Source organism: Falco punctatus (assembly GCF_963210335.1).
Source record: "Falco punctatus genome assembly, chromosome: 2".
Classification (NCBI taxonomy): domain Eukaryota; kingdom Metazoa; phylum Chordata; class Aves; order Falconiformes; family Falconidae; genus Falco; species Falco punctatus.
In genome coordinates, this window is record NC_137581.1 from 62596915 (window position 1) to 62621370 (window position 24456).

Here is a 24456-nt window from a genome sequence, read left to right on the forward strand (position 1 = left end):
TCAGTTCTGAGTTTCATGCCTTAAAAAAAGTTTACTCTTTCACCTTTCACCCACTTTCATCCACTCCAGTGACCTTGTTCTACAGCACTTACAGTCAACCCAAGATACCTTTTTTTTTAGCTTTCACCTGCCACATGCATGATATTCAGCAGAATTCTAGAATTGCTGACTGTGGGAGGTTTTCATAGCATCACATGCATCATTGAAAACACACTCCTTTCATCCTGAATTATGCATGATTCAGTCCAGAAAGATAACATAGTGTCAGAAGTGCAGCTGACACTAACAGACAACCTACAAATCAGGATTATTTGGATGTGGGGAAGGCTACAGATACACTGGTTCATATTTTGTACATTCCAGCTGATAAGGTAATTAAACTCCCATGGATCTTGGTTGGATTTAGAAAAAAAGTGTTGTGTTTGTGTTTTTTGAAGACGTTTAAAAACCCTGATGACACTGAATAAGCTGTAGCTTTGCTTTACTTTATGTAGCCATACAATTGCCATGTTAAAGAGGTTTTCACACTGTTATCTGATTGATTGATGATGCTCCTAAATTGACATATTTAGTCTAGGTTTCACACGACAATGTTAAGAATACGCATGTTATTATTTTTTTCACTTTCTGATTTAAATTTTAAAGTCCAGTGTTGCAATGATACCTTTATAATAGGGACAGCACACTTTTACTTTATTTTGAACCCAGGAACCAGATCTACAAGTCTTATCTATTTCCATTGTGTATTTTTTTTTTATTTACTACCTACACAGGTTTACTTACAGTTTTGAACTGATCAGTTCATTGATCGTAGATATTATTTTGATCATAGTTATTATTAAAGTAGAACTGCAAAATTCAAGGAGATCCTCCAAGTCCTTTTCTCTCCTAAAGTTCAGATTAAGTAATGAGTAGAAGAATTAAGTAAATAAGTAACTTTTTTGAATAAGCAACTGAAAACTGTGCTTTGGATACAAATATGGCAGCAGTGGGAATCAGGAGGTGTGGGAAGTAGTATCACCTCTGCTGCAACTTATCTCCTGGAAAATTCCTAGGGACAGCCATCATGATCCAGTGGAAATGAAATAAGATGTCCTCAGTTAAAAAGAGGAATTGAGGAGCAAGGGGGAGCTGACAAGGCCTAACTTTGTCCACCTAAAAATTAGTACACTTTGTAGACTGCTTTAACCTACTCTATATCTATGCGGTAAACTGAACAACAATCCCTAACGTGCAGTTACGCTGCTCTCTGACACAGTTTAAATCCCCAGCGGGTCCTCTGGCCACAGTTCAGAGGACATGTGCCAGGGACACTTCACAACAGTATGTCCACCCCGGTCTGCAAAAGAAGAGATATTAGCTGTCTGAATGTGAACCTTATCATGCCGCTTGCCATCGAGGTTAGAGAGTTCTGCTCCTGGTCTTGTTTAGTTTAGTAACATAGATGTGGCCGTATGTGTCAATGAGTCTTAGTCAATGCAGGCAGAAGAGAATCATCGTGTATTAAGAAATAAGGGTTGCCTTTTGGTTATAGAAAGATCCCTTGTAACTAGCTTAGACGGGACATCTGACTTTATGCAGTGAAGGCAGATGTAGCAGATCCCACCCATGGGGAATCAACTAGAGATTCTGGTTTAGTTGCCTTTTAAAGTGCTTTTATGAACACGATAGCCTGGATTCATTCCTGCAGCAGTTATGCATAGCACCAAGTTAATAAAGCTGCACGGGTTTATTTAAGCTAATTCTGCATCAAGTGCTGAATTAGCCTAATGAGCAAATACATCCTAAACAACACTGATAGAGTGGAACCAAGACTAGGCTGAATAGTTTTCTGCTGCCACCTACTGCACAAATAGCTGGTTTAATTAATAATTCTGAGGGGTCTGATTTTTAGAGCTTCTGTTTTTGTGCTTGGAACCACATGTCATCTGTGCCACTCCACAGCCCTCATCCCTCCCCAGCTAGGTCATCCAGCTTCAGCAAAACACTGTCATATCAGAACAATGCTGTATTTGGGCCACATTGCAATCGATTTCATGGGATGCAAGGGGGAAGTGCTGAAGGGAATCTTTCAGGGTGTAAGAAACCAATTATACACAAAAAAACTAAATACAGAGAAAATATGGAATAAATATGGCTTATTTCATGATTTTTTTTAAAAAAATGCTCTTTTAAAAATAATTGCTGTGACCATGAAGATGTAACATGGAATTGCATTAGTGAGACGTGCCATAAAAAAATCTGAAACTATACTTTCCTCAGTTTTATCACTAGTATGATGCTGAAGTAATTCTATTTTAAATCAATAAGTTATGCCATTTCTGGCATCATATAAGGCTTGTAAATTCCTTTGGTTGGTTATTAGTATCAACTGACTGTAACTTTACAAGCATAGCTGCCTTCAAAGATTTAATCTTTTTGCCATAGCGCGCCAGTTCTGGGCATATGGCTCCAGTCACTTGTATTCAAACTACCAGCAAAAAGACAGCTCACATCTGAACCATTTTCTTCCCCCTTCCATTTACAACTTTTTTTTTTTTTTTTCTTTTGAGCTATCTTACTGTAATTTCTGTTTAGAAAGAAAAAAGGTGCAAGGAATTTGTTAAATTCCAAGCTGAAAAATGTACTTCTGCCACACCACACACCCCCCCTTACTGATCACAAGCCAACCTCACTGATGTTTATTGAAATAACTTCCTGTTTATTTCCTCTCTTATTAATTCTTTACCATTGTCTTGCAGGTAAACTGTGTCTTGGAGGCCTTTGGACATGCTAAGACACCTTTGAATGATTTTTCCAGCTGTTTTATAAAATATTTTGAGCTACAGTTTTGTGAGAAGAAAAAAACATTAATTGCAGGTAAGTATAATTTAATCTATTTATTTTTATATCACCCACAGACTAGTAAATCAGGGGTCCCAGCTTTCCATACACGGTTAGGCATCAATGGCCTGCAAGTATGTGAAAAAGGCAGGGAGGTGTTAGGGTATATCAGAACATGTTTATAGCATGGGAATTCTCAGCTCGCCCGTAGTGCCCAGTACCGAGAGGGAGAGACTTGTTGTGTGCAACCACCGGGTGGCAGAGGCGGACAAGAAACAAGACGAACACCACCGAGTCCTCTCCTGTGTCCCGGGAAATGGCATTTCCCTTTTATGCCCGAGATTAAGACACTGTGACAGATTTTTATCACTTTACTGTGAAATGAAAGTAACAAAGAGATTAATTTTTGCATTCGTGTCTAATATTGTATTGGATATTTTGAGTATCCCTTACATAAGTGATACATTTATCTGTTTAGGGCAAACAAAACACAAGTGCACTCTGTAATACTGAAAAGAGAAGTAATTTATTACAGCTTTGAGCTTCTTCTAAAGGAAGTAGGAGTTATACTGACAGTTATTCTGTTACAGGTAAGAATGTGGAATTTGTTCCAGCTTTCAGAGTTAAGTGAGAGTCTGCTAATCCCCAGTAAGCATTCATTAGTGGAAAAAAAAAAAAAAAAAAAAAAAAAAAAAGAATACTGGGCAAAACTTCAGTTTGATTCTGAAGACTGTGGTCTTCGGAGGCAGTCAGGGAGAGGTTTCATTTTGGCTTTGCACAGGTCATCATAAAGTTACTCTGTGCTAAAGCGAGAGGTGTGTGCAGAAATAACTGTGCACGGACAGTTTCCTACTTGCACTAATTAACTGGATGGAAAAACTGTGTGATGAGACACACTTTCTATCCAAATAAATTAGATTCCATTGGATAAACATTTCCAAAGCTAATTACTTTCTATCATTTTAAATGTGTTTATGCTTTCAGAAGACTTTCCTAGAAATTTTCTTTAGAAATATTTCATAGTGGGAACTACAATTCATTTTCTTGGGAGAGTTTACTGTACCCGAGCAAATACAATAGTTTCTTCAGTGAAAATGTCACTGCATGGGAAATTACTATCACTTTTTTCTGGCTTGTTTTACAATAAATATAGAATATTTGTAAAGAAAGTGTAAAACTAAAAAGTGTGATTTTTTTTCCTTTATGAGCTGTTGTATGAGTAATATGAAGAAAGTGATGTAAACATTAGAATGGCCTAAAAAGCATCTGAATTGGCCTTGTAAAAGTAAAGTTCAATCCCTAAAATTAACATTTTACAAATCCTTTGTATTGTATCTATTTAATTTCAGTATATTTAGTTATCACAATTACATTGTGTGCATACTTTTTCTCTTTTTGTTCCACACACAGAGCACAAATGCAAATAGATGAAAATTACACTAATTTGAAAAGTCAAGTGTATGAACATTAGGGAACGCCAGAACTGAAGTTGCCTGAGATACTCTTGGGTTGCCTTGTACATACAAGTTTAATGCTGTTGATTTTCCACCCCACACCAGCTTCATTCAGTGCAGAGAATGGGCTATATTTCTTCAGCGATCTGCTACTAAATAGTTTGTTTTCCCTTGATTCATGTATGACTTGTGTTATTTTATTCTGCTCTAAAAAGAGAATGCTAGTCTTTCTGTCGACTTTCTATGTTGTTCATCAACATTTTTCACTGTACGAGCATTTCAGAAACATAAATGGATTCATTTTCACAGTACTTCTGACCTGAGGTTGTATCATTCAGTTCCTCAGGTGAGGAATGGAAGCCTTGAGGCCATGTGTTCCCACAGTTTCTGGGTGACTTGCTTGAGATTGCAGGGACTTGAGTTTTGAAGCAGCTTTACCCAGACTTGCCAGTTTAATTCACAGCCCTTGTCTGTGAATAATATAAATATGGAATCAATTAACCAGGCTCTCATGTCAGTTTTCTGGTGCACTAATGCTCTGGTTTTATCACCTTCAAACCATAGGCACTAAATGAGAATATCTGGCAGTAGGGAATATCTAGGAATTGAATCAATTACTCTTCCCAAATTGAAGGTAGACAAAAGTTCTCTAATTTACAGTCAAGAGTGAGAAGCCCTAGTACAACAGTAAAAGTGTTTTCTTTATATTTTTGAAAGCTGCAGTTGTTTGTGCTGTTTGATTTGCATTGTAAATGTTGCCTTTTCTAGGCTATTGCTAAGCTTCACCTCTGAGTGAAATTGCTCAGATTTACACAAACATAAATGAGAAAAGAAGCAGGCATGTTGTCTTTGGCTGATTTAAATCCCACCCAGTGATTTTCTGTATTTATTTGCAAGATCTATTTGCAGCAGTATTTACTGTCTTGCACTGTTTAAACACGAGTGAAAAATGTAAATATTCAGAGCACCTGATTCTGCTGAGACATGACTTTATAGCTCATTGAGACAAACTGGGCTAAATATGTCTGGTTTGTAAACAAAAATCCAAGTGACACTAGACTGCCTTCATCAAAGGGTTAGGTTTTTTGAACTCTGTAATGGATAGTTCTTCAGGGTGGAGATCCAGAACAATTTACTAAGGAAGAGGTGTGCAAAGTACATGTGAACATTTTTATTACAGAAGGTAAGCTCAGGGTAGCATTCCTTGCAGTCTGAGTGGACATTAGTGGAGTTTGTGACAGCTTTCTACCCATGCTGAAGTTCTTTTATGCTAGACCCTGGAAATGCTCTGACTTTTGTCACATAAGGTTTATTCTTATAGCAGAAAGTCCAATACACCTAAAGAACAGAAACATTCGCCATAATTTTCATCTGCAAGCTTGGTTCGGTCTTTCTTATAAACTGCATCTTTGTCATGAAGTTTTGAAAACAAGGATGGAGCTATTGTGTGTGGTTCTGTTAAAGCCAGTACAGATATCTGTAGAAGTTTTCTGTGTCTTCTCTGACTGTTGTTTCTGATTAAGTGTGCTGCAGTGTTGGGTTCAAATGGGAGCTTTCCTGTGCCAAGTGCCTTTGTGGTCAGGTACCTTTCATTGCTTTAGTCTAATCAAACAAGTGGAGAAGGTATAACCCAGACTACATCATTGTTCTTTGTAACTGGATAAGGCAGCGAGAACTGCCAAAAAGTCTTACATCAGAACAAACAGAATAAACTACAGACCAGTGATTTCATTAGGTTTTTAAAATAAGTTAATACCTAACAGAACTCAAAGACTGATCTGCCAAAATATCATGATCATTCATAGATGATGATTCACACCCACTGCATAGTAGTAAGAGACTGATTATTTATTTATTTCCAGAAGTAAAATTTATTTTTATTTGGAAAGGGAGAAAGTAAAAGGTCTTTCAGGTGAGTGACACAATTCCTAAAATGAAAGGTAATGTTTCTGTCAGTTTTCTTAAATTACTAAAAAAGAAGCTTAGGAAGAGAAAATCAAGCCTGAAAAACATATTCTCCAGATATTCCTGCCTTGCTTTTCAGGCCCTGCTTTTCTCAGTCTTCACTTTTTGAAAAGCACAGCCTGATTTTTTAGATTGCACTTTAATGGAAGGACCTAATTTGATTTGTAAAAAGAAGAATGCATATTTGCTCATGTGTGTTACAAACTTTTTTTGTCAATTAAGAAGTTTCAGACATTAATTTCCTTTTTTGGAGTAAGACAGACTGCAGTCAGCTAAGCTCTCTGATGTGTTTTTGTACTGTGTTTCAGCTCTGAACTTGCAAATGTTATTATGTCTTTAGCAATAACTGTGTTTGGGACAGCATGGTTTTTGAAAAAAAAGCAATGTAGTTTCAAAGAATGCGTTGCTGGAAGAAAGATTTCACTGGCCACACTTTCAATACAGAGTCCTCTTGCTAACTTTGTAGCTGCTCAGTAGGTCAAGTGACCTGTTAGAGAAGTACAAATTCCCTTATGCCTGTAAGCACAGTTAACATTGCATAAAAATGGCAGGATTTGCTCTAGAACCCTATTATTCTCTCTTATTTCACATGTAGATTAAATTCTTAGATTCTTCACTTTGTAGAAGAGCATATTATTATGATAGTTTTCTTTATGAGTTATTTAGCTCCGTTAAGATGGTGCTGCATTTGATTCTTGCTGACCAGAAGCTCTGCTTTGCTTAACAGCTCTTCCCGTTGCTGGAGATGCTTACTGAGATGAACTGTATTTATCCTTATTAAAGTGGGTGACTTGAAGTACCTGAAAAGGGCTGAATTAATTTGTGTCATCTAAATAAGTGGTGTTACTTGTCATTAAAGTTAAATGTATTAATTAATCAGATAGATGACCTCCTGTAACATTTTCCTTGCTTTTATTAATCAATGAATGTTACAAACATCTGAGTGATAGTTATGAAAGCCTTAGTGAAGATCATTGCACACAAAAAAGTGTGATTAAAGATTAGTAATAGCCTCTTTTTGAATTAATTGATGGTAGGGTTAGTTTTACTGAGAAATAGGTTACAGGCACAGTAAAAGATGGAAATCATCCTCTAGGATTGTCTATTCTGTTTTATCCTGCAGGAGTGGCAGCCAGGTGATGATTGATTCTGATGAAAACATGTGTCTGGGCCAGTCCTGCCATGATAGATTAAGACTGCCTTGCTCCAATGTATAGTGCGCTGCAAAGTTTCTCGAGCCAGAAACATATCCTGCTACCAATTTAATGATTTCCCAAGCATGCTCTTCTATATCCAGCACAGTTCCTTTTTCCTGTGGTGTACCAACAGAGAGCTAAATGGCTGATACATAATTTCTCATAATATAGTTTCCATAAAAGCAGGAATACACTTCCACTTTTTGTTGGATGATTAAGTGGGCTAGATCACATCTCCTTGGTTCAGCAAGTCAGCCGTACAACTCTTCTCTGTCAGTCCTACTGTCTCTTCTGTAGCTGGAATCCCAGGCACAGTTTTGGTTGGCAGCACTTGTCAGGCCATGCCTGTGCTGTTAAATAAAAGAAAGGGTGGCAGATGACCCTGGGTGGTGTACCAGTGACCTTCCGTACTGCTTAACTGGTATGTGCCTGGGATAGTTTGGCCTGTGCAGAGTACTGCTTTTGGAGATCGTGCATAGTTATACTTAGTTCAGGGACAGCACTTAACTGCTGAGAACTTTCTTAAAACTGTATGTTCAAGATTCACTGGTTTTGTTTCCCTCTACACCGTCTTTCAAACAATATTTGCACAGGCTGCATCCCCTCATGCATGCACACAACTTCAATTAACTTCTGGTTTGCTTTTTTTAACAGTATAGACAGAAACTTAGAGCTCTATGAAAGGTAAGAAGATACTTAGGTTAAATTTGAAATATAATTACCAGACAAATACAGATGGTATAGCAATAACCAAGCTATCTCCAAATGAGCTGCTGTGGATATTAGCAGCTGCAGGGTGACAGGAGCATGACATTCTGGCTTTTAGCCTAGCTGTTAGGCTAATGCAACAACCGTACTTCTGATACCGGCTGTCACACCCCAGGATTTAACCTGCATCACTTTGCTCAGCATTGCATTGGGCAATATCTTCGAGCCCAAAACTGATTCTGAAAATACTGTTTCAACTATCTGCATCTTTAGAAGTCTTCAAACTCCCACTCTGCCTTAAAACTTCAGATGTCTCAGACATCTGAAGTTTTGGTTCTGAATATGCCTAGAAATGCAACAGTTTTGACTTCACTTAATAACTCAGAGCTATTTTATGCTTAATCCCAGCTTGCTTCAAAAAAGTAAAAAAAAAAATAGAAATATCTAAAAAACCGTAAGTGGCTCAAAAATGGTATGTGTTTAGAGAATACTTACTGTGCTACAGAATGCATGTACTAGTATTTTTTATCACTGTATGTTCAAGAACTACTTCCAGTTCATAAAGAAATGAGTCTTAGATGAGTTGGTTGTCATTCAGGCTATGGGAAGCCATGGTTTGATATCCTCTGCTTACAAGGTTTCAGAAATATAGCTCCCCCATTGCCAAGAAGCACACCTTCTCCTCTAAACTCAAGTCTTTTCCAGGGTAAGGAAGCTCACTAAGATCCTGTGAAAGCTCTGCCATATTGCAAAGATTGAAAAACACAAAGCTGCAACAGAATGTACTGCATCCTAGTGGTGGGGGTGCTCAGTTGTGTGTGAAGGGACACGCTTCTGGTCTTTGCACCACAGAGAGTAATTAAGCAATAATGAGATAAAGTATACGAACAGTGGGGTAAGTGGGAACTGGAATCAGGTCCCCGCTCACAAGGAGGGCCCTGATCTCTGACTGCAGTTAGGCATTCCCATGTTCCCTTTAGCCTGCTGCATGTGGAACTGCACGGTGATGTACACTTAGCGGAAGGCTGAAGAATAATCTGCCCAAAATGATGAATCTCCTTCTGCCTCTTCACATATGCCTCTAAAATGCCTGTAGTCTGGTGGAGCAGGTGAATGGATCTGAGGATCGAATATTTCCTTTGCTTCTGTGCTTTGCCTCTTCCAGAATCCTAGTGGGCCTGAGATTATGTATGATCCTGTAATCAGCATTTCTGTAGGCAAATGGCAGTCAGGTTCATCCTCCTTCACCTTCTTCCCAGATGTGCTGACCCACATGTTTTCTCCTTTGACCAACTAAACATAGCCCTCCTGAGATGCCCATTTTCCCCAGGCACAGGTTAGTGAGCTGGTTGATGACTGGCTCTGCAGGTTTGTCTCTGTAGCCATCTAGAAGAGGCCATCTAGAAGTTAGGTAGTTAATCTAAACTATTACTTTAAGTGTTCTCAACAGAGAAACAGGAAATGGTTCCAAGGGCAGTTTTTCCAAGATGTCTTGAATCTCTTGCGTCTTCCTTTTTCCATTAAGAAGGTGTTAACAATAGATGCCAGTGCTCAGATGGCTACACTTTGGTGAGTTGACTAATAACTTGCCTTTTAGAAAGTCTTGCCAAATACGACAACTTGTTCCTCAAATGAGTAAAACAGAGTACAAATCAACATCATTATCTTTAAAATTAAGTGAGTAATTTTAAAGATAATGTAAGACAGTAAGGGAGATTTTGCTCCACTCATTCTAATGGAATTAGGGCTTTACATGTCATTTATGTAGAAAACCATGATAGAATGTATGGTATTATTTTTCACATGCTCACTGTAGACGGTTTTATGAGAAACACTGTTTATTCTTCACTGTTGCAATGGTGAATGGTTTAAAATATGTTTAGAGTAATCAATATAATGATGAATTTGTTTGTTTCTCAATCAGCTAGGATTTATACATACATGTTGGAGAAGTCTCGTGTCATTATGCAGCCACTCAAGCAGAATAATTTTCATGTTTTTTACTTGATGATGGATGGGCTGTCTGCTGAAGAAAAATACACCCTGTACCTCAGTAATTTGTCTGCACACAGGTAGGATAACAACTTTATATTTAGTATTAATATTTTTATTATTTTTATTTGAGATACTTCCATCAATAGTTAACATTTGTGTCCTAAGTTTTCAATGACTCTGAAATGATTTATTATTGAGTACCTTTTCTTGAGGATTTAATTCTTGAGTACAAGTACACTCTCTTAACAAAATCAGAGTATTAGATCCATTAGGATTATTGCCTTAAAGGACAAAAAGGAAGGAAAATTCTTAGTTATTTTTCCATTTTCTGTGGACTGTAAGTCTGTTCTTCCCCCCTCTCCCCTGATGAAATGTTTTGTCTTCAAGAAAAATGGTTTCATTAAAATTAGAGCTTTCTTATGGAATATGTCGATTTTGATGAAATGTCACTATATGTAACTGATATTTCTATTTTTATTTTGATAATTACTTTACTTCATATTATTATGAAAAACAGAAACAAAGCTTTCGCTGCTTTGAAACCAAGGATAGGATTCAACATCCAACACCTAAAATTAGGTCTTTGTGTGTGTGTCCACCTAAGCTGGTTGTCTTGACTCTCATTTGCAATCAAAGGAGCTTGAGTCTCTTCTCAACTCTGTACAGTTACATGTAGATGTGTGCTTTGGGGTGAACTGAACCACGTTTGTGCCTTCATAAACTGTGCTAACTACATCCCCTTTAACAGTAAGGGCATAAACATGAAGAGCTGTATATAAACATCTAAATGTGGTATGTCTAAGGCTAAATACACTCCAAATGTTTAATATAACTGTAAGTATTGGGTTGTTGTTTGTTTGTTTGTTTGTTTTCAGGAAATGTTGGGGCTATCTCAAAATTTAGTAATTTGGATTATTTTGGAATTAAAACATATTATTGTTTTAGATCATTTGGCTTGCTTTCTTCAGCCTTTCGTAAGAAATGTCACTGAAATGAGAGAAGCTTGTTTGGCATTAATGATCTCTTAAACAAACTAAATTTATAATGAGTATAGTGAGTAATTGTAAAAAGATGAATAGTAATTAAAATAATGCAAAATGAGTGGTTTGAGTTTTTAATTTCTAAGTCTTTTTCCCATGGATTTTTCTCTCAACTTTTCTATTGTCCATTCTGGCTAGTACTTGAATAAAGTAGTAGTCCTACGTTTGGGACCTGTGAATAGAAAGATACCACATTAATTTTTGCAGAAAAAAACTTACTTGATTCTGATTTTTTCTTAAACACAAGTGTTCAGACTACTGTTGTTTGGTAATGTTTTAAGCTGTTAGCACTTCTGTTATTATACAGAATAGTGTAATGCATTAGCTCTGAAGAAACCTGAGGTTGAGTTGCTTTACTAAAAATGTCCAACTTCAAAGGTGGGGATGGGAAGAGTTAAGTTCTATTTTTTAAATCCTTTGAAGTCTTTGAAGACCGAAAGGTTTCTGAGCTACCAATAATTAATTTATTCCTCTTCTAGCAAAAGTTGTTTGGAATCACTCAGTTTATTCAGAAAATGAAACAGTTTGAAGTTACTTTGCAAGAAGCTCCAACAGGAAAGAACTTAGCAAAAGCCTGAATAATTAGATTCACATAAACAAAGCTTTATCTGATAAGATATCTGATAAGCATCCAAAAAGAACAAAATACTATTCCTAAACAGATGTCTGAACATTGCAGTGCCAAAGCTTTAGAAGTAATTTACAGCGAAATATTTGCATAAAGCTGCTTTTATCAATAAAGCTTTGCTTTGGCTACATAGAGTAGATTGTATCTTGCATAACTGAGAGAGAGTTTGGGCCAAATATTTATTACCTTAAACTCCTGAATATAGTAGTTCAGTGGGCTAGATCTTTCTTGGTTGAGAGTTAAACTAGAGGTGAATTTCTACCGCATCAAACTCATACATGAATCAGGAAGGCAAGATTTGTCCTATGTTTTAAATTTATGATTTCTGGCTTAGTCAAATTTTAATGAGATCATATATTCTGGTAACATCAATAAGTGAATTTTTCATGTTTTCTTTAAGCAAGTGTAATAGTAAAATTAATTAGATAGCAGCCCTTTTGAAACTATATGTAGTTTATGTCCACCTGGGGGTTTTTATAAGTTTTCAATTCCTCTTTGTGTTGTTTAATATTGCACCTTTATGTAGAAGATTGAACAACCTTAGTGAATTATGGCTGTTAAGATCACACGATAACCCTATTTTTGCACTGTTTGCTTAAATCATTGCAATAGGAGAAATGAGGCATGGAATTGTCCTTTTATTCTCATTTTAGAACAAAGTGCCTTAAACAATCAAAGTAGTATTGTCAATAGTGGTTATTGTTAGACCTGGTGCTGTAAAAGGTGAGAGGCAGTCCAGGTATTAAGCAGTATATAATCCTGGATTAAGAGTTAATGTAAATAACTAAAAGGGGAAATCCCTCCCCTTTGGAGTCACTGAGTTTCAGTAAGGCTGGGGTTTCACCCCAATGTGTAGGGGGAGTTGTTAGGTTGTAATTCTGTGGTGTTTGGTGTAGTCCTGAGAGGGAGCTTGAGCTCAGAAACTGAAATGTATGTTCTGGCAACCATTATGACTGCTAGGGCAACGTGTGAAGACAGATAGCTGGCCACTTTCTATTGAACCTATACACAACTAGGATCTTAAAGTAGCAAGCGATCTAAATCTGTGTAGGGAGGATGTGAATGAATACATGTCCCACCGTATCTGCATATGGATCATGATGGATAAAGACAGAAGCAATTCCTGAAAGGTAAGATCATTTTTCAAGATTGAGCAGGGGAGGCATGTCAGAAATAAGAGTCTTGAAAGGGCAAGCCGAGGCTTTTTGATTGACAACAGCTACTCCCATGTGTTCATTACATTCAGAAGCTGATTTTTATTAGCAGAACCTTGACAGAAATTTCCAAAATTTCTATTAACTTGGTGTGTTTCAAAAGAACTGGAGGACTTTGTTTATCTTAATGTTGATGTGTAATACAGAGAGGTTAGAGATTTGAAGTTATGGTCTCAATTTGGTCTTGATGCTCTTGACATTTTGGGTTTGTTTTGTTTTGTTTTGCTTTGCTTTATTTTGTTTTGTTTTTCTGAGTGCAGATACAGTCCATTAATGTAAGCATCACTTTTCTGGCATCTGAAATTTAGCCTCATAATAAAGGATGTACTAGCTTTTCTACTACATTAAGTTTAGCCTCATAGTTACAGTAGGTACTACCTTAGTGATGAATCTTGCAAACAAAGTGAAACAGAGAGTAAAGAGAGGTGACAATGGTGATAGATCAGCTTGTAAATGGTCTTCAACTCTGGTGAATATCAGAAAGACAGGAAAGAAAAAATGTGGGAAAAACTTTTACAGAAAAAATTGGAAAGACCTGCTTTTATTATTTTGGGCCAATCGCTTCATATTAGCATTGATATTGTAAAGCTGCAGTATATCTATAACAATATAAGAATGTGTAATATATGTATGTAAGATACTCAAACATACTATCATTAAAAGTCATGTCATTACAGCTAGGTATGTATATTAGAAATATAGCTTAAGGCTACTTAACTGTAGAAAATGGTTTCAGAAATGGTGGTGGGTTTGGCATCTGTTAAACCTGATGTCACCGTTTTGAGTTTAAACAAGGTTGCTAGTTCTCTTAATTGATTGTATTGTTGCGACTTTTGGTAGCGTAGGCAAACTGATACAGTGCTTTCAGTACTGCAAGGTGATTCTGACAGATGTTTTTTAGTCCTCCCTTGTAATGTCAGATCTCTGTCACCCAACATTTATAGGTTAAAATATAGTGCTTGTAAATAACCTGTATAAGTAAAACTAAACAGCTTCAAGCTGGGGAAAATGTTAGTATACACATTCATGCAGAAGCTGGGCTGTGGTCAGAGAGTACATTTTGTGTTTGCATTGTCAGACTGCTGTTCTCAGATGTGTAAAACTTTCCTTTCTCCCATAGAACGATGATGTGCACTGCAGTATGTGCTCTCTTTCTCTGCCTGTGCTGTTTCTGCCACCCCTTAAAAAGCATTGAAACTCTTCTGCAACAATAGCTGTAGATCAGATGTTCACAGAACTGCTGGATCTTCTTTTACAGTTTTTCAGTGCAGATGCCCTCTTCACTGTCAATAAGAAAACTTTCCATTAATTTCATGTACAAAGTAGTAATTTTAGTGAAGTGATTGAATTTCTCATTGAAGTCTAAACTCTTCAGAACCCCTTTGCTTGATCACTGAGGAAATCATTCCCCACTGTAAATTATAAGGTCAGTCTTCAAAATGGGCTTAAAAATTACAGTACAGGAAAGTGAATGGCATAGAAAAGATCCCAGTAGACAATTTTGAGAGGCATTAAGTGCAAAGCCTTATGTCTGACTTTTTATGTGTTTCCAGTCATCATTTTTTTCTAACAAGCACTATGACAATATATGGGAAATGGTGATTATTCTAGTATCATCCATTTTGATTCCCACTCTTCCTTTCCTTCACAAAGAGCTCAGGATGAGAATTTTCAAGACTGTGTGAGTGGCGAGTTACCACAACTCTCCCCAATTCAACCAATTTAAGAGGCAGCCTCTTTGTTTTCTAACTGTTACAGGTATAAAGCCAGGAAGATGTTGCATGTTTCCATGCCCTCTCTTTTTCTTTCCTTTCACATTTGGATGCCATTTTTCTTTCCAAACATTTGATTATTTTCTCATTTAAAATGCAACAGAAAGAAATATAAATCTTGAAAATAATCTAACAGTTTTCTATACCTGTGCCATTTGTCTACAAATACAGCTGTAGCAGTCTAATGGTACAAGGTAAATTCATAGAGAAAAGTTAGTGGGGGGTTAATTAGTCCCACATAATTTGAAAAACAGACATTTTCGGGATGTTCCAGTCCTCTCACATTCCATGCTCTTTCCTTGTATATACAAGCCTAATAGATCACTCTTTTCCTCATGCACATTCACTTTGATTTAAACTTTCAGTACCCCCATAAAGCCCAGATGCATCTGTGAAAGTTCACAGAGGTGGTTACAGACTACTGTTTTGATCCCTTTACTTCACAAATCGCCTGTTGCTGATACCTGTGTCTGATGACTAGAGGAAAATCCAAAGAAGTGTTAGACTTGTCTTAAAAAATTGATTCAATCTAAATACTGTGAATGAAATAACTAGATCTGGAAGACTTATATCAGATCTTCCCACAGATGGTAGTCCTGCTGTAATAATAGTTTCTATATGACGTGCCAAGTTATATCACTTTATCAAACTGCCCTTAGACTTTGTGTGCTGAAACTCAGCATAAATTAGTTGTACCAAAATTCTCAGTGTCAATCCAATAAAGTCTAGTATTGAGGCTCCATGAACTTCACTGTTGAGGATCAACTTTGTTTTAAAATCCTGTTGCCAGACTAAAGCTCCAGGCAACCAGGGAAGTGTCATTCATTGTATTTAAATTTAGGAGGAAGGTAAAGACCAGACCCAGAGATTCCTCAGCTGTGTTTCACTTTTCTGTTGTGGGAGGTGTAGGCACAGGAGGAGAGAAAGGCTGTGACAGGAGATGTTAGGCTTACTATCCCTGTAGCTGAAAGGCCATGAGGGCCAAGCCCTCCTAACACTTCTTGGCTGAAACCCGTTCCCTGTTTGCACAGAACTAGGTGAAATCATACTGGGTGAGACTTTCAAACCTCGAAATCATTCTCGAATGCTAGCGACAGTTTTGCTAGGTCTGCTTAGAACTCTGAGTTTCCAGTACCATTTCCAGAATTTAGGCAATTTTGAGTAATGGCGAGAGAACGTGGAGCAGGTGCTGCCCCATGCGGGCAGGGGAGTCGGGAAGCAGGAGATGGAGGCTGGAGGAGGGAGGCACGCAGCGTCCTCACCCTCCTCCTGGCACATCCCTGCAGCATCCAGGAGGTCTAGGGATGTCCAGAGATGGTCACTGGGGTGAGACACAGCCCTGGAGGGCTGGGAAGGGCCATGGGAACCGGGGCAGGCTGAGGCCAGGCTGGCATGCTGGCCCACGCCACGGGAGACAGGAGCTCGGTGGCTGGGCACAGGCATGGCTGGCCCCAGCTCGGCCAGCACCAGGGCCCAGCGCCTGAGCTCAAAAGTTGCTCCTGGGGTGAAGCGGTGCCCAGCAGAGCTTCGTGCACAGCCCAGGCAGCTAAACTCTTGAGAGGTGCAGAGGACATTCAAGGAACCTGCAGAAACATAGAAGATCCTCATTAATTTTTGATAAGAATTAAAGAATATCTAATATTTTCCCATGTTATCAATAAACAGCTAAATATTCAAGGTTCTCCATTAATTTCTCTCCTTTGCATATGTATATTCTCTACAATATGTATGTTTCTTTAGCATACTGCCTGTAAACTTGTACTTGATTAACACTTTTAATAGATGGTATCTCTTGGGGAAAGTTTTAAGCTAATGTTTTGTGGCTTATCTGTCACCCCTACGTTTTTTTGCCATGGATCTTTTGGCATTTAGTTCTTAGTAAAGATGTGAGTGAAGAAGAGGAAAAATATGAACCAGTCTCCCACTTATTTTTCCTTTCCCAACATAATTTTTACTTTGCATTAAATCGCACAGATACCTTACCACTCTTTTCTACTTTCTTTATGTTCATTTTCCTGTACTTGACATTGAGCACCTTACTAAGCAATGAACTGAGACCTTCAAAAATTAGAAGTGCACTTGATATTTTACAGAGGATAAGGAACTTTAAAGTCTGGATGACTATGTTTGTGTGATTCTCAAAGGGAGTGTCTGAAATTTATCAGCTTGCTGTTATCCTATTCCCACATATGTCTTTTGTAATGAATACTGAGTAAGAAGTTAATTTTCAAGTTATTGTATTGAATTATTTAGAAAAATATTTACTTTGCCAAAAGTAATGCTGGTGCGCTCTAAGAAAAGTTGTTTATCTTTGGGTATCCAAGCTGAATTCAATTTCATATTTAATAAAATAGAATTATCTTCCCGCCCCGCCCCCCTCCCCCCCCAAAAAAAAAAAAAAAAAAAAAAAAATGCATAACAGTTGAGGGGTTTAGAGGTAAAGCTTAGATCATTGTGAAATAAGGTTTTGTGATACATTGTCTGGACTAATTTTGAAATTTAAAAAATATCTTAGAGGTTCAAAGACAACATGTATTTTCTTTACTTTCTTATATTTCAGGTGCCTCAAAGTAATATACCTTGAATTTGTGTGTGCATGAACATATATAGACATACTGAATTTATGTATACTCAACCTTTTTTCCCCATTTCTCTGCTTCTTCCATGTCTTCTCTTCTCTTCCAAAGGTCTCTTAAATTGGAAACAAACATTCAAGTTCTGGTTGAACAAGTAAATATGTGTTTTTTTGGTACTGTGCAGATTTTCCTCTCCTAACCTGACTTCATGCAGCACATAGCTTTTCTCCAAAAAGCTTGCATTTTAAATACTTTAACACTTAAAGGATAATGCAGTAATACATGTAGTGCAAACTATGTATATTAGCATGCCTAGACAGCAAAGGACCATTGGGATATAAAGACTTTTCAAGCACGCTTTAAAAACTTTCTAAATGAGGTAATATGAAGATGCAATTTCAAACACAGATTTCAAAAACTGAGGGAATTAATTCTCAGTTAATTTTGCTGGAAATTGTTTCAGTACAATAAGGGAATACGGATTGGTGAAGCTCTAAGTAAAAGTGAAGGTAGTTTAGATTTGGTTTTGGTTTTTTTAAAACTACATGGTAGCAAACAAACAAACAAAAAATTATACACTTCCATCAGTTTACATCTTCCTGACATGATTTACTTATATTTCAGCTGTTTAGTGAAAAGCTTCAACTGTGAACGTTTGTTTCTTGGTCATCCTCAAACAATACTACTATGAAAATCTGATTCACAACCAATAGTACTATTTTAAGGACAAGATCTGTAGATTCCACATGGAATGAGGTAATTCCATTTACTTAAATTCCAGTGAGATCTGACAGCTAAATTACACCAGCTAGTTATTAGGAAGGTAATGGAGAGAGGAGAAGCAGATATATTTGAGATTCTGGAGCAGGTTTGAACTTGCTTCAGTGAGTTCTGTATCTATGTAACCTGAAATAATTTCAACATCAAAAGAATTGTCTAAATTTTGTCTGTTGTCTTTCACTTTTTTTTCTGTTTTGATTTGCTTTGTTTACTTTTGCTGCACACCATCTATTCTTTTCCTGTTTACCCTGCATTTACTGATATCTGAATTTTTTTACTGAGTTTCTTTTTAAAGTTGAACCTTCTTTACTGCATGTGTAACATATGCATATTCCAGCAAAATGCGCTTTCACATTGTTCTCTTTCATGTATTTTTCCCTGCCTTCTTACAACTTCAGCCTCCACTTACCTTTTATTTCAACTGGTAACACTTTTACTCCAGTAATCCTACTTTCTTCAATTTTCATTTATCTTCCTCTTTCATGCAGGTTTTCTGAGTAAATAGGGTTCATGAGATTATTCAACTTGTTTTGTTCTTTTTCCTGCCCAGAAATGAACAGGAATTGAACCAAAAGGAACTTTTTCCCCCCCTTTAGCTCTCTTTTTCTTGTCCTATTCTTTCTTTGAAATTCAGGCTTCATTAATCTCTTGGACCACAATCTTCAAACATCAGTGTTGTTCTTTACACTTCAAAGAAGGAAGAGTTGAGATGCAACACCAGTACATGGCTGATGTGTCTGATTTGTTATGCTGGATAGTAATAATGATGACTAATGCAGCTTTGTTGAGTAAGGACACCAGAAAATATATTATATATTGCATTGAGATACATCTTCATGGTTTAAAGTTATATTGATTAATAACAACTGATTTTATCTCATTCTAATGTAACATTTTACAATACATGTTTTCAGATATATCTGAGAGAGAAAAAGACAAAAAAGTATAACTAGGTTTGAGGTTCTTTTTGCATCCAATATTGACTTTTTAAAGTGTTACCCTGTGGTCTAATTAATCTCATTTTTCTTACCCATGTATTTCACTTCGTTCAGCTAAGCTTTTAAGGCTTAGACTTTAGGCTTAGACTCTTATATTTTAATGAAAATATGATGGAACCCTGAGTAGTCTATTAGTGTACAGAAGCTAAGAAATTTTTCATTGTTTTTTAACAGGGCAGGTATGTTGAACAGACCATGTAAGCTAAAACTTCCTCCCTAAGACTATCACTGTGCACCTTAATATTCTAGAAAATAGCTAATAGTGTCAGTGTTAAAGTTAATATTATACAGTATCTTTCTGAAAATTGACTACATTTTGTCTTCCTTAAAACTCCTCCTTCTGTGAGATACTTGTGGATAGTTGTGTCCTACAAGATACATTACTAGGAGGTTAGCATTGCAATTGCAGAAGATATAATCAGGATCACAGCTTAGGTTTTCAAAACAAAACTGAAATTCTCTTCTGTGTCATCTGCTTTATTTTGCAAATTAAATGGCTGGTTTTATATTTGCAGATACTTACACCTCATGCACAAGGTATACCTCTATGTTAATTTTATTTCATAAAAAGTTTTGGTTTGAGTATCTGACCATGCAGTTGTTTTGAGTAGTTCTTTTAAATTCTAGGTTAGTTACATACCTGCCTGCACACTTGCATTCTAATTACATGTCAAGGTATCCAAAACAGTATTTTTCTACTTGAAAACAGAGGTACCTTAGCTTTGGATTTTGATGTTTAATTTATTTATTCCAGTTTTGACATTAGCTGCTTTTGACATTGCTGCTTTATACCCAAAGGATGCTTTAAGAATGTATAGCTCCAATGATGCTTAATAATCATTAATTTACATGAAATCCAAGAATATTTTTTATTTAACAAAGTAAAGGTAGTAAAATAAGTCTGAGATGTAGCTCAGTGTCTTTGTCTTAGGTCCCAAGTGGACTTGTTATTTGGCTGGCTTTCAGAATAAATGCTTTAGAAATTCTGCTTTGTTTGAGAGTGTAAATTTGAAACTGATATTCCTCTGGGTATTTTTTTTATGTGATGTTAACAATCCCCTCTTCATTGTATTATTCTTCATACATATTGATTGAATAGCAGCAGAGGCTGTACAGCACTCCATTGGCAGACTCTCAGAGGTAAAGAAATAATTCATTACAATTACCTCTCTTTTCAACAACTGTTTTTCTCTCCATCATAATTCTAAAAGCCAAAGGTGTAGAACTAAATACATGTAAATGAACAAATTAGATGTTTTTTTCAGAGATAAATTGTATGTTTAAAGTGGTACAGTAGAGCCAGGGCACTCCTCCTTGTATTTCTGTATTGTCCTAAAGGAACTCACGCACGTCTGTGGTATTTTACATTTTCTTGATGCCAGTGAGCAGTCCAGAACAGAAAAAATAACATCAGACCATATAAAACCACTATGACTTTTGCCTTTTTATAGCTCTAGTCAGCTTACTTCTGCATGTTTAGTTTTAATTCACAAACTTGTATTTACTTCATTTGACTTGGCATAATACCATTTGCTATTTCTTTGATTGAGAGAGGCTTTGTCTTTCTTGTCTCCTTCGGGGTAAGCATGATATGGAAATACATGCAAAAACCACAAGGAGAATGATCTGTCTGTGGCATGAAAGATAAAGAGTAGGAGGCAGGAAAAAAGTGAAATGAAACCTGTTTAATCCAAAAGAAGAAAATAAACCTGGAAATTAAAAGCACTGGGATCTACAGAGTCTGTTGAAGACAGAACATAAATCTGTCTTCATTTTAATGGAAAACTAAACATACAATAAAACATTGTTTGGAAAAAAAATGCTCAAAATAGTGAAAGAAAATGCAAAAAAAACCACCCCAAAACCATGAACCAGATTACTTCCCAATTTTTAATGAATTCTGTTGATGAGTGTCTTAAAACACCTTAAAGTTTCTGGGCCAAGTTAAACCTTTTTTAGAAAAAAGAAATCTCCAGAGATCCGTGAAACTTAAATATATATTGAGGTTAAATTTGGTTGTCCTCTGTTGAAGAAATTAAGTGCTGACTGTTTAGACAGCCCACCAGTATTTCACGTCAGACTGAAAACGGATGTAGCTCCAAGGGATAAAATTGCCGTAGAAACCCTAGCTTAAAAGTAGATGTGATTACTCTCTTATAAAAATGGTAGAGGAGCTCATTTGGCTTTTAGTTTAAGTACAAAATATGTCTCTGCATTTTACTAGGATGCTAATCGTCTCGTATGTGGGGGGAGATTCAGTGGATTCAGCTCCTGAAACCACTTAGCTATTACGTTGCATGAATCTAGAGTGGTAATACAGTTCTGCAATTTATATTTCAGAAGTCACTCTTAGAATCATCCTGATACAAATACTGTAGATGAATTTCCAGTCAGGAACGGGTCATTTAGGAAATTGTTACTGGCATACAGAATCCCCAGTCATTGAACCCAGCTCATCTCAACTTAACATTAGATCTAAGAGAGACGATACCTGTCACAGTTGTTTGAACTCCCTGAGCTGGCTTGAATTTTTCACTGCACTGGAGTAACTTTGCAGTTACTGCAGCCAGCTCTCTCTGGGAAAGTCGGGCAAGGTCAGCCCAAAGTGTAGCACAGTTTTTTCCCCATAATTCTGTCATTAATCATAACCCAAAATGACCTCTTCACTGAGTTAACTTGATTGTGCCAGGTTAGTAGCATTCACAGGTTCCTTTGATGCCTGCTGGATTTGTACACAGATTTTTTTTAGTTAAAATATAACTGCCCAAACTGAGTTTTGTCTAAAGGCTACAAGTAAGCAACCAAAGCGTTCTGAATATGCTAATTGAGTGCTAATGACCAGAACATGTTAGCATCTCAATTTTATACAGCTCCTAAAATTGGCAACTCCATCACTCTGGCTTCTAAAATTAATTTATGCAATATAATGCAGGACAGAATGGTGCAGGAATATCTTGAACCAATTCACCCATCACCCAGATGATCTTTGGAACTTCTTTATCCTATGTATAGGTCTTGTTTATCTTCAGTTAGTTTATGACACCTCTTGGAATCACGGCACAAAGTGTTATTGCTGCAGCTTAGTACAGTACAACATAAATCATATGAAACTTGATGTACTCAGTGGTTGATATCAAAAGTAAACAAAAATAGGTTTCAAAAGTTTCAAGTCACCTTTGATTGGCAGCCAACAGATGTAAAGTAGAACAGGGGGGTTGGGGATGTGTAATGATTTTCACACATATATTAGCTTATCTAACCAGGAAAAGCGGTATTTTTATCAGGTCTATGGAAACAGCACTCTGGATAAGACAAAGAGACACACTGGGGAGAGCTGAATGGGAGTAGTTCAGTGTTTCAAGGAAGAAACATCTTTGAGGTTCTGTGCTTCCTAACATGCCATTTTGGACTCGATGATCTTAAAGGTCTTTTCCAACCTAAATGATTTTATGATTCTAAGATTTTCTTCTGTGACCCATCTATGCTAATATGGCTTCTTCTTATCTGATTTGAAGTTTTAAGATTTCTTGAATAGTAGTAATATGCATGAAAAAAAATTGTTAGAACAAATCCACTTTGCACAAAGAACTATGAATATCAAGAAAGTCCTCTTAAATAAGAAAAAACTTAGTAGATTTTTTTGCTGACTAAAATGATGAAAAAATGCACTGCAACAATGTAGAAATACCATTTGATAACCAAGCCGCATTTGTAACCATAATTACAGATAAGTGTATTTTATGGCTTATTACAAATACTGGCACCTTCTAATTTCTGCTTTAATCTTCATGCAATTTTAACATAACCAAATCATTAAATGAGTAGAAATCAGTTTACCAAGCTGGTATTGCAGCTTATTATTAAACATACGCAGTAACTGTAATATTTATTTTGACACTGGCACGTTGATGTCAGTTTTGTGATCTGTTTTTTCACTCAAGATGAGGATTACAAAGACTAAGAACAGTGCTAATCTCTTGTAAAATAAAATCTGTGGCTATTAAATAGGAAAATAATTTATTTAGTGGAATAATTCATTGGAAAACAATTGGAGACTGTCCCATGTTATTAAAATTTTCCAGTAATGAATAAAACAAAGAAAAAGTCTATATGACCCTTCTTTGAATATGTTTTCCTCTTGAAATCATTGTTCTCTTGGACTTCATTTTCTGTCACTTTCTTGTCCCAAATCCAGATGGGTTAAAACTGCTACTGCTAGAGATTGTATATTTTTATCCTAATATTTCTGAGTTTTTCTTTGTGTTTGCTTCTGTATGTCATGTCTTTGGTTTCAGGTGCAGCTAGATATATCAGATTCACTAACAGAGATGCATCTACTTCCTTGTACCTGCTGTCCTTTCCCCATTTCCATCATACTCTCAGTGATTGCTTTCCAGTATATTTTCACCTCCATTATGTATATTTGCCATATGTCCAGACCTAGCCCCCTGTTTAAACAGGACTCCTCAATCAGGTAGTAATTAAGAGGAATGGAGCAGCATCTGATAAAAAATGTGCCATGCAGAATTTAACTTCAGTGACTATGTTATGGAGTTAGGTTGGTCCTTAAGTCAAACTGGAACAAATGGGAATATCTTATTAAGTTCTATGGTTCTGTAGTTTATTCTAGAGCCTGTGTTTTAAACATGTAATTCAAATCCTCTCTAATGTCTTCCCATTCCAGCATCCCATGTCTCTTAGGGGGAAAAAATGGGCTACTCTGAGGCATAATTTATTCTGCTATCAACTTTCTTGTGTGTTCATTTTATTTTATTTTATTTAATTTCATTTCATTTCATTTAGAAAACAAAGTATTTGGATACAGGCCTAGCTTGCCTACAGAACTAACTTGCACAAACTGCAAATCCTTGTGTGTAAACAGCATGGATTTTAGAAATAAGACTCAACAGGGAGTCTCTTTGTCCTATTTGGATGCACAAACCATGAAAGAGCTGAAGTAAATCTGCAAATTCTCTTGCTTTAGGAAGGCAAGTTCCTTTTACACAGTGGAAAGTCAGTGTAACTTCAGCACATAAGCAACCTACTTAGATGTAGCCCTTCAATCAAGTTCTCAATGTACAACCTGTAAAGTTTATTTCAGGTTTGCTGAGGATACAGCTTATGGGTCTAGTACTTTCTGTTTTATGAGAGGTAATGGAAGACTCCATGGGAGATTTAATATCAGAAGTAGTTTATTTGTGAATTTGTGAGCTTTCATCTGGCATGATTTTACTGGGAGGGCTGAGAGGAACACACACACACACACCCATCCTGTTCCCATTTTTGGCAGTCCTGGATCACACCTGG

General features: G+C 36.6%; 1 protein-coding gene across 4 annotated transcripts in view; it reads left to right on the forward strand.

The window, feature by feature from the left end:
* MYO16 (myosin XVI) overlaps positions 1-24456 on the forward strand; it is a 452710-nt gene that overhangs the window by 286995 nt on the left and 141259 nt on the right. For all 4 annotated transcript variants that reach the window (XM_080377718.1, XM_080377716.1, XM_080377717.1 and 1 more), the window contains 2 exons: positions 2742-2859; positions 10071-10218. In XM_080377718.1, the coding sequence (XP_080233844.1) occupies positions 2742-2859; positions 10071-10218 (266 nt within the window). The remainder of the gene's footprint in view (positions 1-2741; positions 2860-10070; positions 10219-24456) is intronic.